This window comes from Echeneis naucrates, chromosome 2 (genome assembly GCF_900963305.1).
Source record: "Echeneis naucrates chromosome 2, fEcheNa1.1, whole genome shotgun sequence".
In the NCBI taxonomy this organism is placed as follows: Eukaryota; Metazoa; Chordata; class Actinopteri; order Carangiformes; family Echeneidae; genus Echeneis; species Echeneis naucrates.
In genome coordinates, this window is record NC_042512.1 from 1,994,194 (window position 1) to 2,008,612 (window position 14,419).

Genomic DNA, 14,419 nt, shown 5'->3' on the forward strand with positions numbered 1-14,419 from the left:
CTGCCACCAGCTCAGAGGGGCTGCACTTCTACTGACCACCAGGGGGCTCCACTGGTTGTTTCACAAAGTCACAGTGTGTTGGAGTCTATCAGGGTATTTTCCAAGCAGCACTGTGTTTCTAACATCTGGATGTTGGTAAAGAGTTACTCTGCATTGGCCGGGAATCGAACCCGGGCCTCCCGCATGGCAGGCGAGAATTCTACCACTGAACCACCAATGCTTATTTAACTATCGATACCATTACGTCATTAATCTCCAGGCGTCAGCAGACCTGTTTTCTATAATAATCCATCATGGACTGCTGGACTCTTTCATATCAGTAAATCCACCGTGTTTTAAAGAAGTTCAGAGTGTTTCAGAGTTTCTGACATGATACAGACAGACAGATCCAACAAAGCATTTAAATGAACTGAGAGCTCAGACCAGCAGAGAGAGCACACACACACACACACACACACAAATACACTTCGTCCACTGTCGAGGTGCGCGATCCCAACGATGAGCGAAAGCAGGAAAATAAGCATTTTAATAAGTAGACGGCAAACGGACATCTGAGTTTGTGGGAGGAACAAACCAGCAGATTTGGTTTTAGTTCAATTTAACGCCATTTATTTGTCTAATAACAGCTGATTTGTGTTTCACTTCTTTCGTTCGCGAGACAAGCGTGAGCATCTTTGTGCGCATGCGCCATTCCGTCTGACTCTGACACTTCCGTCTTTGATCTCCAGTGACGTCACACAGTTTCATGGAGGTAAGCAGTTGTTGATGTTGCCAGTGAAACATTCATTCATCCTCAGAGTCATCTGCTTCTACCGATCTCCATTTTCATTTCCAACCACTCAGAGAGACAAGAACACACACAGACACACTCTGACTAACCAAACCATTCCAGGAACAATCAGGATGATTCTGGCTCAGGGTGTGACAGGTCCGGGGTTCAAATCCCAGATGAGCCCTTTGTCAGCTGTTGTAAGAAGGTGAACATGAGCTTGATATGAGAACACAGCAGTGTGCATCATGGTGCTCATGTTCATATAGAAAGAAGGAGGAAAAGCAGCAGCTCTGGTTTGCTGTTTCACTCCCTTTCCCTCCCCGCTATGAGCTGTCACTCACCCACAGCACATACTGTAGACTGGTTCACAGTCAGACTCATGATTCATGACTCATTGGTTCAGAGTGGAACTCATGAGTCCCAGTTCAGCAGCAGCACATTCACACACTGAGCTGAGAGTCTGCTGCACGACTCCGCTAGGACATTATTGGACTGTATTATATCACTATATCAGTCAATCATTCAATTAACCAACCAACGAATCAATCACAGCTTTAAACTTTTATTTATACAGCCCCTTTCAAAAAAAAAAAAAAAAAAAAGTTCCACAAAGGGCTTTAAACATAAGAATAATCAGGATGAGTTCCCCCACACAGGCCACATCTCTCTCTCTCACACACACGTTATGTTTTTCTACCAAATATAATTTAGTACACTGAATAAAAATTGTCCTTTCAGAAGAGAAACTGTTGCCATGTCCTCTGTTGAGTTCAGCCCTTTCAGCATCCTGTTATTTATTGAAATGTTTTTTTTGCCAAATGAGGATAAAAATAAATATTGTTCAAGATAAAAAAAAACATTAAAGAAAAATACAATATTTTTATGAAGTGAAGAAAGGGCCAATTTAAAAGCTTAATCAGTGCCGAACGACAGTCAACATGTTTCACAAGAAAATATTTTATAATTTATACAAAAATGCTTGTTCCCAAAGCAGTCCAAAAGTTACTGAAGAAGCTGAACCTAAACCCCAGGTGGAGTTTGGAGGAGCTGGCTGAGAGGAGAGGAGGACTTGAGGAGTCTCTGGGATCATGGTGGACTGGACTCTGTTCTCAGACCAGTTCTGATTCCTCTGTCAGTCTCTGCTGGATGAAGCTCTCCTCTCCACCTCCCAGGAACATGGTCCAGAGTCTGGACAAGCTGCTGCTGCAACATCTGGATCATCAGGAAGCAGCTGATCCTGCATCAGCAGACACCTTCCTCTTCACCACCAGCAGCTATGAAGAGAAGAAGAGAGCAGATCCATCAGTGTTTCCTGACTCTGTCCATCAGCTGTCAGTCAGTGATGCAGATCCAGCATAAAGACCTGCAGGGACTTCAGTCCTGTTCAGTCCAGATGTGCAGCAGCTGCTTCCTCTCAGCTCATGTTAACGTGTTGGAGTGAACACACTGAGCTGGAAACTCACAGACCTCAAGTCTGCTGACTCAGCACATTTCTCTGAGTCCACAGTGGAGATAAAGAGCTGAGTCATGAAGGTTCATCACTTTACTGATGATTTACCAAAGGTTAATTTAAACAGAGAGACAGGTAGGCAGGCAGACAGACAGACAGACAGACAGACAGGATTCTGGTCTGCAGAAAGACCACATGCTGACAGTGTGATGAAAGAAGATCAGTGATGTGCAGCTTTCAGTCAGACTGATCTCAGAGCTGTGACAGATGAACCTGATCAGAGAACAAACAGTCTCAGCTCAGATCTGACAGTTTGATGGACGAGGACCAGAATCTGAACATCTCTGAGTTCTTCAGCTGGAATCTGCTTCATTTGATGGTCACATGATCACAACAGTCCTCTGACTGATCTGATTGGCTGACTGTTTTCTCTCTGTCTTTCTTTCTAATTCTGAAATCTGTTTCTGTTCTCCTCTCACAGCTTCACTGAGGAGTTTGAAGGTTCACAGGAGTTTTGCTCTGATACTGGATTTAAACAATATTACTCAAAGGAACATGAACTGAGTCCAACTCTACTGACCTCAGAGTCTCCAGTCTGAAGTCTGGACTCTTCACAAGACCAGAAAGATCCTTCAGATCTGAATCCTTCAGGTCGTTCTGATTCAGGTCCAGTTTTCTAAGATGGGAGGGGTTGGACTTCAGAGCTGAGACCAGAGAAGAACAGCTGATCTCTGACAAACTGCAGCGCTCCAACCTGAGTAAAGAATAAAAGATGTGACTTTAGGAGACAAAGTTCCTGCTTGAAAGTGTTCAATGTTTCATCATCTGTTCAGAGCTGAAGGTTTAGAAAGTAGAAGTTTAGAAAATGAAAGAACACCTGAAAGAACCTGAACTGACTCAGACTGTCAACATTATTAATAAAAACTGTGCACAATTAAAATGTAACTTTCAAATGATTGAAAATCTGTTGTAAAAATTGACTTTGAACTATTTAACAGGTCTGCAGGTCAGAGTCATCACAACTGTAACATTATATTAATCTGAGAGCAGAAATAAAACATCAGTCTGACCTCAGAGTCTCCAGTCTACAGTGAGGACTCTTCAGAAAACCACAAAGATCCTTCAGTCCTGAATCCTGCAGGTCGTTCCAACTCAGGTCCAGTTTTCTGAGATGGGAGGGGTTGGACTTCAGAGCTGAGACCAGAGAAGAACAGCTGATCTTTGACAACCTGCAGTTCTCCAACCTGAGTAAAGAATAAAATATGTGACTTTAGGAGAAAAAGTTCCTGCTTGAAAGTGTTCAATGTTTCATCATCTGTTCAGAGCTTAAGGTTTAGAAAGCAGAAGTTTAAAAATTTAAATTCAAACCGCTGAACCAACAGGAAGCAGCTTCACCACAGTCAAATACAAACAGTGAGAAGATTTAATGAGAAAATTAAATATTTGAAAAACCTGAAATGACTCAAACCTTGGTTGGATATGGGTTGCAACATCAGACGTTAGATAAGTAATTATGTAGTGCTGGTGAGCAACCATCATCCAACATTTAGTCAGTGTTACTTTACAATAATTAGACGTCGAGCCAACGTTAGGTTTTTAACATAAACCCAATTTTTAAATCTATATCATAATCCAATTATAATCAAATGTTGGGAGACAACGTTGTTCCAACGTCCCACTAACTTCAGGTTGTTTGCTGTCGCTGGCAACGATAAGCCAATCAGAGAATAGTAAACGCAGTATGCTTACCTCCACCACTTTTTGTAATAACGGTACATACTGCGCCTCGCTTTATATGTTTTATCATGTGCCTTATGTATGAAAATAGACCTGTTAATTGATATTGCTCCTCATAATGCAGTGCACCTTATGGTCCGCAAAATACGGTAATTTTCAAATGATTAAAATGCAGTTTTATTGCAGGATTTTCCCTCAAATATAAACCTGTCTGCAGGTCAGAGTCACCACAACTGTAACATCATATTAATCTGAGAGCAGAAATAAAACATAAGTCTGACCTCAGAGTCTCCAGTCTACAGTGAGGACTCTCCAGAAAACCACACAGATCCTTCAGTCCTGAATCCTTCAGGCAGTTCACACTCAGGTCCAGTTCTGTGAGATGGGAGGGGTTGGACTTCAGAGCTGAGACCAGAGAAGAACAGCTGATCTCTGACAAACTGCAGTTCTTCAACCTGAGTAAAGAATAAAAGATGAAGATCAAATCATTGATATAAATAAATCAGAAATGTCCTCAATGATCTTTGTGTTATTGAGTCACCATCATGTCTAAACACACATCATCCAAACAACAGCACAACATTCAAACTACAGCAGCTCCAGTCAGTGAACTGACCTCAGAGTCTCCAGTCCACAGTTTGGACTCTCCAGTCCAGCACACACCAGCTTCAGTCCTGAATCCTCTATGTGGTTCTGACTCAGGTCCAGGTCTCTCAGATGGGAGGGGTTGGACTTTAGAGCTGAAGCCACAACATTGCACTCAGTCTTTGAGAGTCCACAACCAACAAGTCTGTGATGACACATATTACACAATATGTCACTGTGACAGAGGAAACTACATATTCGTCTGGAGGGTTTGAGGACTAAAGACTCAGACTTCTCTTCTGATTCAGATTTTGTCTTCTCACTGAATTTTTTCACTCTGACATGGAACTTTTGTTCTCATCTCTCTCACATTGAGTTTTAATCCAATTTTCAGGTGAAGACATAAAATGTGTCCTCGGTCTGTCAGGGACCTCATCCAGGTTTGTCTCCTCTGAGGGACTATGAGGCCATGCTGACTTGAAAACATTTGGCTCTCTATGGTTTTGATTTTCACTGAGTTGAGCTCAGTGAACAGTGAAGCTGGTGAAGATGATCAGTCACTGATACCTGCTGATGTCATCAGTCTTTAGGATTTCCACTAGAAACACAACTAAGTGAATATTTATCTCTGGCAGCATTTGAATCATCTGAAAACAAACAGCTGACAGTGAAAAACCATCTGAATCAGATTGGATTTAAACACATCAGAAGGATGGATGAGAATGAGAGTGGACTCACCGAGCCTTCCTGCAGTTCATCACAGCTGGGATCAGTCTCCGTCGTCCCTCCTCTGATGTGTTGTACTTCTTCAGGTCTAAGTCATCCAGAACGTTCTCTGACATCTGTAGCATGTAGGCCAGACCTGAGCAGTGGATCAGGGAGAGTTTCTTCTCTGATCTGGTCTCTGACTTCAGGAACTCCTGGATCTCCTGATGAACTGAGTGATCCTTCAGCTCCATCAGACAGTGGAAGATGTTGATGCTTCTGTCAGGAGAGATAAAATAACTGTTCATCTTCCTCAGGTTGTTGATGGCTCTCTGGATGGTCTCTGGTTTGGTTTCTGTCTGACCCAGCAGACCTCCTAAGAGTCTCTGGTTGGACTGCAGAGAGAGACCATGAAGGAAGCGGACAAACAGGTCCAGGTGACCATTTTCACTTTCAAAGGATTTCTCCAGGACTGTGATCAGGAAGTCCTCCAGGGCTGAATCTTGCTGTTTCTTTCCCAGAAAGCCCTTCAGGACCTCCTTGTTCCTGTTGGTGTGACAGTGGAACATGTAGACTGCAGCCAGAAACTCCTGAACACTCAGATGAACAAAGCAGTAGACTGTTTTCTGGAAGATCACACTCTCTGTTTTGAAGATCTCAGTACAGAGTCCTGAGTACACCGAGGCCTCTGTGACATCAAGGCCACACTGCTCCAGGTCTTCTTGGTAGAACATGATGTTCCCTTTCTCCAGATGTTCAAACGCCAGCCTCCCCAGCTTCAGAAGAACTTCCCTGTCAGCCTCCATCAGCTCCTGTGGACTTGTCTCATGTCCCTCATGGTACTTGATCCTCTTCCTCCTGGTCTGGACCAGCAGGAAGTGTGAGTACAGGTCAGTCATGGTCTGGGGCAGCTCTCCTTGCTGGTCTGTAGTCAACATGTGCTCCAGAACTGTAGCGATGATCCAGCAGAAAACTGGGACTTGACACATGATGTGAAGGCTCTTGGACTTCTTGATGTGTGAGATGATTCTGTTGGACAGCTCTTCATCCCTGGACCTCCTCCTGAAGTACTCCTGCTGCTGGGCGTCAGTGAAGCCTCGGACTTCTGTTAGCCTGTCAACACATGAAGGAGGGATCTGACTGGCTGCTGCAGGTCTGGAAGTGATCCAGACCAGAGCCGAGGGAAGCAGATTCCCCTGGATGAGGTTTGTCAGCAGCAGGTGGACCGATGACTCCTGTGTGACGTCAGACACGACCTCCCTGTTGGTGAAGTCCAGTGAAAGTCTGCTTTCATCCAGGCCGTCCAGGATGAACAGAACTTTACAGGCAGACAGCTGCTCTGTTGTGATCTTCTGCAATGTTGGATGGAAAACATGAAGCAGCCTGAGAAGACTGTACTGCTGATCTCTGATCAGGTTCAGCTCCCTGAACGAAAGCAGAACCAGCAGACTGACATCCTGGTTCTCCAAGCCCTCTGCCCAGTCCAGACTGAACTTCTGCACAGAGAAAGTTTTTCCAACTCCAGCGACGCCGTTGGTCAGAACCAGTCTGATGGGTCTCTGCTGGTCAGGTGAGACTTTAAAGATGTGCTGACATTTGATTGGAGCATCATGGAGGGTCTTCTTCTTAGAAGTTGTCTCCAGCTGCCTCACCTCATGTTGGGTATTCACCTCTTCACTCTGTCCCTCTATTATGTAGAGCTCAGTGTAGATCCTGTTGAGGAGGGTTCCACTTCCTGTTCCTGTTCCTTCAGTCACATGTTGACATCTGGTCCTCAGACTGATCTTATGTTGATCTAAAACCTCCTGTAGAACACGATCTGCTGACAGAGAAGAGACAACGTCAGACCGAAGACAGAGAGTCTGAGGATCTGATGGAAAACTAAAGACGTCAGTCAGAAGTTCAGTCTCACTCTGTTCAGGGCTGGTCTGTAGACCTGGTCTGGTTCTGGATCTTTGTCCACACTGGGGACAGGAGGAGTCTCCTGAAGAAGCAGACTGGTCCCAGTGTGAGGTGCAGCACTGTCTGCAGACCCAGTGTCCACAGCTGGTAGAGACTGGATCCTTCAGGACGTCCTGACACTGAGCACAGTGAGACGGCTGCTCCTCTTCAAAGATATGTCTTTTTCTCTTCCTGTCTCTGTGAAAACATTTCTTTATAACTGACATGATCTGACTGATATAAAATGGCCGGGGAAAAACATCAGTAGTTTCCGGTGACAAAGCCCAGAAGATCCATCTCAGTGTCTTCCTGTATCCGCACTAATGATTCAGGATCATGAATATTAATCTATGAACAGATTTTTATTCTCAGTCTCTTACTTTGTCTCTGAGGGTCCAGGTTCATTACTGAAGCCTGGAGGATTAAACTGTTTGGACCAGTCAGACTTCAGAGACAGACCGGTTGATCCTGGAGACTCTGATCTGGCCTCCTCTTTCTCATTACAGTCCATCTTCAGGACGGAGTTGGTCTGAGAGGGAAACACTTTCTGACTGACAGAAGACAAAGAAGAAACAGGACAGTTTGTTCCAAAGCTACATACCCAAAAATACCAGGCAAATCCAAACACACACAGTCCTCTGACGTCACTGATTATGTCAGACTGAGTCACCTGATTGGTTTGAGTTGACAGGTGGCTCCAAGGCACTACCTTGATAGCTACAATAGCTACAGGGGTAGCGTGCGTGTCAGTACTCAGGAGCACGGAAGCTCCATTGCTTTTCTGCATTTCTTTATCATTTTTTAACTACAAACCGCTACATCGCTCAACATTTTTATTTCTTTATTTTCATTTTAATCAGGCCAGTCATTGGGCAGACTGGAGAGGACCCGCTGCCTGTCAGTGTTTTCCTCACTGTCAGTTTTAATTATATTGTTAATGTTTCTCAACACATAAACAGTAAAGTGTCCTGGATAACTCAACAATATGATCGATTAACGTTATGGCCCATCAGTTTCAATCATTTCTTCTGCAATTCTTAGAAATCGATGGTGTGAAGACACCAGCTGAAGCTGTAACATAAGCTGTTCAATCAATGTTATCATCATACGTCTGTCCCAGATATGAGGGCTAGTATGGCCCTACTAAACATAATAGTAGGTCTAGCAGACTGTAATCACTCGTGTATTTAATTCGGACAATGTTGGTGCTGCTATCAGGAATGTACTTTCACGTGACTGTGGAAAGTGGAAAATGCAGTATACTGTACATTCAGGGGTTAAAGTTGGGTTCTGTCACCTCCGATTAAGTAATAGATGAATTCACATCAATGATCATGTGATGCTGTTTAAAAAAAAACTGTTTTTATACAGTATACAGTCAAATTTCATGGTATGAACACAGCCACATTATTCTTTGGTTGTAGTTATTGTTTTGTTTTTTTGGTTCAGAGGTTGTAATTTTTGTTCATAGTTCAAGTCTGCAGCTATTTTGGGGTGTTTGAAATATGAGTCCGTTTTGGACTTTCATATATTTATTTCTGAATTTAAATATTGAAAAGTAAGGTTGTGATCCATATTGTGGTGTTCAGCAATGTTTGCATATTGCCCATAAGAGTTAAATTCTTTCAGCCAAGTTCATTCAAGGTTTCAGACCAATAAGGACATGTTTGTTCTGTCATTGCTCAACAGAAACACGGCACAGCAGTTCAAGGAAATCACTTAACCTGAACCCTATTCCCTCATCGTGAAAGTTGATTTAAAAAAAAAAAAAATCACTTAAGATTAATTTGTTGTGTCCATCTAAAAAACCTTGCAAAAAATAAATCTTCATCATTTCAATATTCAATTCTAATGTCTACTATTCATATATCTTATTAATTGTCAAAGAGGAAAATGATGCAGAAAGAAGACAAAACATAAATGTCCATGGGCAAGTGTTTCGTATTTGTATCTTTTGTCGTTTGCTTCAACTTTAAACCGACATCTCTCTTCATCTACTGTCTTCAGCTTAAAAAAACTGCACGTTTTTGTGGTTTCAGTCTTAAAAAAGCAACAGAACTGAGACAATGTTTTTAGAAGACATATACCTTGAATATTACATGTATTAAATCAGTGTCCTTCTGGAAAGAGGTGATAAACAATGAAATGTATTTTCCTAAAAACATTATAGTCACTTCATCGTTGATCTGGAATAATGTGGAAAGATTTGACATTAATGTTACTGAACCAGTTTTCTTCCTCATCACAGGAAACCAACATGATGTGATGAAGTTCTACTATCTGTCCACTAGATGGTGATAAACAATGTGGGAACATTTTGCATTAAATCAGTCACAGTGTGGAGAAATCAAACAGTTTGTGCTGAACAAACTGGTCATATTAAAGTGCTGCCTTTGTTTCTTATTGTTTCTAAATGTATTGGAAGACAAATGAACCGAGGAAACTGAAGTCAAACTGAGTTCAGAGGCCTCTTAGAGAGCTGACCAGTTCTGAGGAACCTCCATCAATAAACTCAGATTATAATCAAACTGCTGCCAAAAGTAACATAAACTCTAAATGAACAAGTACAATGTGATCACAGTGATCCTGCTGATCAGAAATATACAGATTCTCTCCTGCTGAACTCACTTCAGGTTGATTTACACGCATTACAGCTTTGTGTGTTCAAAAAACATGTGGCTGCTCGTTTTTCACTTTTTCATTACCCAACCAGTTTTCTTCCTCCTGATGAGAAACAAACAGGATGTGATGAAGTTCTACTATCTGTCCACTACATGGTGAAACCAACACACCCTCAATTGTTTGGTTTGCATTTAGTTTAGTATTTTTCTTTAGGAAAAATTTCATGATTGAATAAGTAAGCAAAAAAGTAAAAGCTCAATTTTACTTAAGAGGAAACAATGATTGATCAAACTGACAAAAGAAAACACACATTTTTTGAAGTCCATGTCAATATGGACCAAACTCTCTGAGGAATGCTTCCAGCACCTTGTTGAATCTATGCCACGAAGAATTGAGGCAGTTCTGAAGGCAAAAGGGGGTCCAACCTGTTACTAGCATGGTGTACCTAATAAAGTGGCCGGTGAGTGTATATCTGACAGTATATCGGAAAATATGGGACAATAACATGATCCTTCATCCTTTGATACTATCAGACATTACGGTCTGTTCTCAGCTCAGCTGGAGTTTTTCTCTGTTCGTCAAAGTGAACTCTGACCTCCATGTCTCAGTGTCTCAGTGTTACAGAAGTCCACTGTGAGTCTTCGTCCCTCCACAGTCCACAGGGACAAACTGACAGTGAAATAATAATAATGTTAACACTCACCGGCCTCAGCCTTCAGTTTCCCTGCTTCTGCTCCGACAGCTTCAAAATGGAGGCTGAACTCTCAACACTTTTCCTCTCAGCTGCTGCGGTTACTGGAAGTCACACGACCCTGTGTGTGTGTGTGTGTGTGTGTGTGTGTGTGTGTGTGTGTGTGTGTGTGTGTGTGTGTGTGTGTCTGTTTCCTCTGTTGTCAGTGTAACTGTGACATATTTTATCCCATCCCATTTAAGATGATGTAACAAGAAGACGCAGCCTCACTGAGTCTCCATTTCAACTTGTGTCCAAAGTGTGGACTTAAAACTATGTACAGTATTTAAACCTGCTGATAGGCCGAGCAATAAACAATTTACGACATACTTTCTGCTCTTTCCTGAATCTTGTTGTCCCGCCGGATAAAAAAGAGGAAAGCGCTCACAAACAGAAAGAAACGTGACGCCCCCTTTCCTATTGGTGGAAAAATGCAACACGTCAGCCAATCAAAAAAGTATGAGTCACAATCAGCATTTGGTTGCTGAGGGAGAGGAGAAAGATGTTGGAGGGACAGCAGCAAAAGAAAGACAGAGATATTGATAGTGAGTTTCGGATAAAGTAATCATTTGTGCAGCACCTTATTGTGAAATCTGATTGGTTTGTAAATATTTTTAGATAGCTGTCCGAAGAACACTTGAGACGCTGCCTGCTATTTAATATCAATGGTTGTAAATAGTAAATCTTAAATCACTGAAGTTTTCACAATTTATGTTTACATTCTAAGTTATAAAAATGGTTTGTTAAACATGTCATGAAATATCATAAGCATTACGAAAAAAAAGAGGAAAAAATAAACAAAACATGGTAGATGAAGAATTATAGTTTCAAAATTATAAATTTTTTCAAAATACATGATTTAATCAATTTGCATTTTTTATTTATTTTATTTTATCTTATTTAATTTTTGGAATTCTAATGTGAATGTCACAAACAGCATTTTTTGTCAACACTTGTTCTTATTATTAATGTTAAGACCCAGAAAGCAGCATATTTGATTGATTGTTGCACCAACCTGAAGGTGATCGGTGTTTATAACTCATAACCTGATCACAGATCAATAATCAGCCATTGGAAGACACTCTGAAACTTTCTTCTGCAGTCAGGTTAGCCGGTCTATGGCGTTTTCTAGTGCAGGTAAGCAAGATAATGTTGGGTTAAAGTACTTTGAATGCTATTTTAAATATGTAATTTGTGGTTTTATTCCTTGGATGACAAAGTTCCTCTTTCATTTTATTATTCTCTCTTTCGGTCGAAAAAAACCGAGTCCAGTCGAGTAGAGCCGAATCTTCAGAGAATCCGTGCAGACAGGGGGGTTATTTTGATGGACACACCATGAGATGGACACATGGATGATGGACACATCATTTCCAAATGTCATTAAGGAAGGTCTCTATAACCCAGACATCGAACTGCTGGCTGTAGGAATGCGCCCGTATTATTTACCAAGGGAGTTCACGTACACCATTGTTATCACTGTTTACATCCCCCCGTCAGCTGATGCAGCGGTAGCCTGTGAAGTCATCAGCTCCACCGCTGCCAAACTACTGACTGAACACCCAGATGCATTCATGTTATATATTTTATTCCCGATGTGTAATGCTGCTGTTACACTGCAATTTCCCAATCTGGGATGAATAAAGTATCTATCTATCTAACTTTGTTATTGTTGTATCTGCTAAGTTAAGAACCATATATTTTCAATGAAAGTAGATGTGCTGGTTAAAAAGTACTTCCACCTGCAGTCTATCCAATGACCACCAGGGGGAGGCTCCAGTGGTTGGACAATGAAGTCAAAGTGTATTGAAGTCTATGGGGTTTTAAAGCTCCTTGATGGTCACGTATGTCTCAGGGGACTTGTTTCCGTAGTTTAGTGGTTGTCATGTTCACCACACACAAAAGATCCCTGGAGGAGAAACTGGGAGGAAATGACTTTATTCTTTGTTTGTTTTTCCTCAAAGTGACAGTGGACAGTATCTCCGCCTGTCTCATTGAAGACCAGGGTTCAATTCTCAGATGGGGAAATAAAGCTGTTTTAGTTTGAAAACATACTGGTTTCTCTTGCCTTTTTAAAGCCAGACTTCCTGCCTGTCTCATCGGCACGAAAATAAAAGATACAGTCAAGTAAAGAAATGTGTGTGTGGGGGGGTGCCAAGGTGCCTTTATACGTTGTTTGGTGGGAGGTGATAGTTGTTGTTACCACCTGAATTCAGAGTCCCTTTGTGGGGGTTTTATGTAAATTATCCTTTTCCTGTGGGGGAGTATGGAAGTATGACAACTGTAAATTACTCTGGAATCTTTACAGTTGGTGTTAGGCATTTGTTTGGTTCCTGTTTTCTGTTCAAGTGATATTTTCATGAGCTCTCTTTGGTACCAGAGCATCCCTGTGACCTTACTGTGACCTGTGGATCTCATTTCTGCCAGCCAGAGTCTGCTACATGTGAAAATAACATACTTTTATGAATGACAAAATCTGAAAATGTTCATGAAATAGATAGAAAACAGTATCACAGAGTCACAAATATTTTTAGAATTTTACAGCAAAATATATCAAATTTATAATTGTAAAAAATACTCAAATTTAATTCATTTTCACAAAACTATAATGGATGACAGTTTAGTTCGGATAAATGACTTTGATAAAGTGAGTAACTTACAGGGTTTTTTTTTCAGTTTATATTATTTTCATGTCACAGCGTATGACGATTTTAGGCATAATACAACAAATTGTCACATAATTTCTGATTCCAAATAAAAATCCAAAAAAAAAATTGTTTCTATGAAGATGAGAGTGAGTAGAACAAAAGTCAACATTTTTTATGCATTTTATTTAAATTCTTTGACAAAACCCATTTTTCTGGTATATATGTCACTGACCCAAACACAAATGAGCAAGGACAAAAAACAGCAAAGCAAAAGTTAAAAAAAAAAAGACCAAAAATGTTACAGTTTACTTTTGGTCAACCAGCAAAGATCCTACAGTCAGCCACTTTGGCATTTTTCTTCTTAACATTCGTCACAACCAAACAGTTTCCCTTCTGTATGGACCTCCATGTGCAATTTAAGGCTTTTCTTTGGTTTAAATCTTTTCCCATAAACATTACAGCTGAAGGGTTTCTCTTCTGTATGGACCTTCATGTGTAATTTCAGGTTACGCCTTACTTTAAATCTTTTCCCGCAAACATTACAGCTAAAGGGTTTCTCTTCTGTATGGACCTTCATGTGTAATTTCAGGTTACGCCTTACTTTAAATCTTTTCCCGCAAACATCACAGCTGAAGGGTTTCTCTCCTGTGTGGACTACCATGTGTGATTTAAGACAATCCCGTCGCTTAAATCTTTTGCCACAAATTGAGCAGCCAAATGGTCTCTCTTCTGAGTGAACTACCATGTGCAATCTAAGATGGGCCTTCTGGAAAAAATTTTTCCCACAAACATCACAGCAGAACAGTCTCTCTCCTGTGTGGACCGCCATGTGCATGTCTAAGCTTCTCTTTCGTTTAAAACTTTTCCCACAAATATCACAGCTGAAGGGTGTCTCTTCTGAGTGAACTACCATGTGAAACCTAAGATTGGCCTTCTGCAAAAAATTTTTCCCACAAACATCACAGCAGAATAGTCTCTCTCCTGTGTGGACTACACTGTGAATCTTCAGATCCCACTTTTTTTTAAACGTTTCCCCACACTCAGAGCAGCTGATGAGTTTTTCATTGCTGTCACATTTTCTAACATTTACATCACCTTCATCTATTTTCACATCTGACTGGGCCACTCTGGTTTCATGATAATCATCTTCACTGATTTCAGTATCAGAGGAGTCTGAGACCTCTTCCTCTGGATCTGGATCTGGTTGAAGAGGACTCTGTGGATCACAGCTC

General features: G+C 41.3%; 1 protein-coding gene and 1 non-coding gene across 2 annotated transcripts in view; both read right to left on the reverse strand.

Moving 5' to 3' along the window:
- Positions 1 to 9,829, reverse strand: part of LOC115053713 (NACHT, LRR and PYD domains-containing protein 12-like) — a gene marked incomplete at its 3' end in the record, with an annotated part of 135,820 nt that extends 125,991 nt beyond the window's left edge. Inside the window, exons 1-5 of the mRNA XM_029518516.1 lie at positions 9,819 to 9,829; positions 7,571 to 7,741; positions 7,162 to 7,382; positions 5,283 to 7,071; positions 4,576 to 4,749 (exon numbers count right to left, since the gene is read on the reverse strand). Coding sequence (XP_029374376.1) covers positions 4,576 to 4,749; positions 5,283 to 7,071; positions 7,162 to 7,382; positions 7,571 to 7,701 — 2,315 coding nt within the window. The remainder of the gene's footprint in view (positions 1 to 4,575; positions 4,750 to 5,282; positions 7,072 to 7,161; positions 7,383 to 7,570; positions 7,742 to 9,818) is intronic.
- On the reverse strand, positions 150 to 220 carry trnag-gcc (transfer RNA glycine (anticodon GCC)). Its single transcript has one exon. It is a non-coding gene; the product is annotated as a tRNA-Gly (tRNA).
- Positions 9,830 to 14,419: the final 4,590 nt, after the last annotated feature.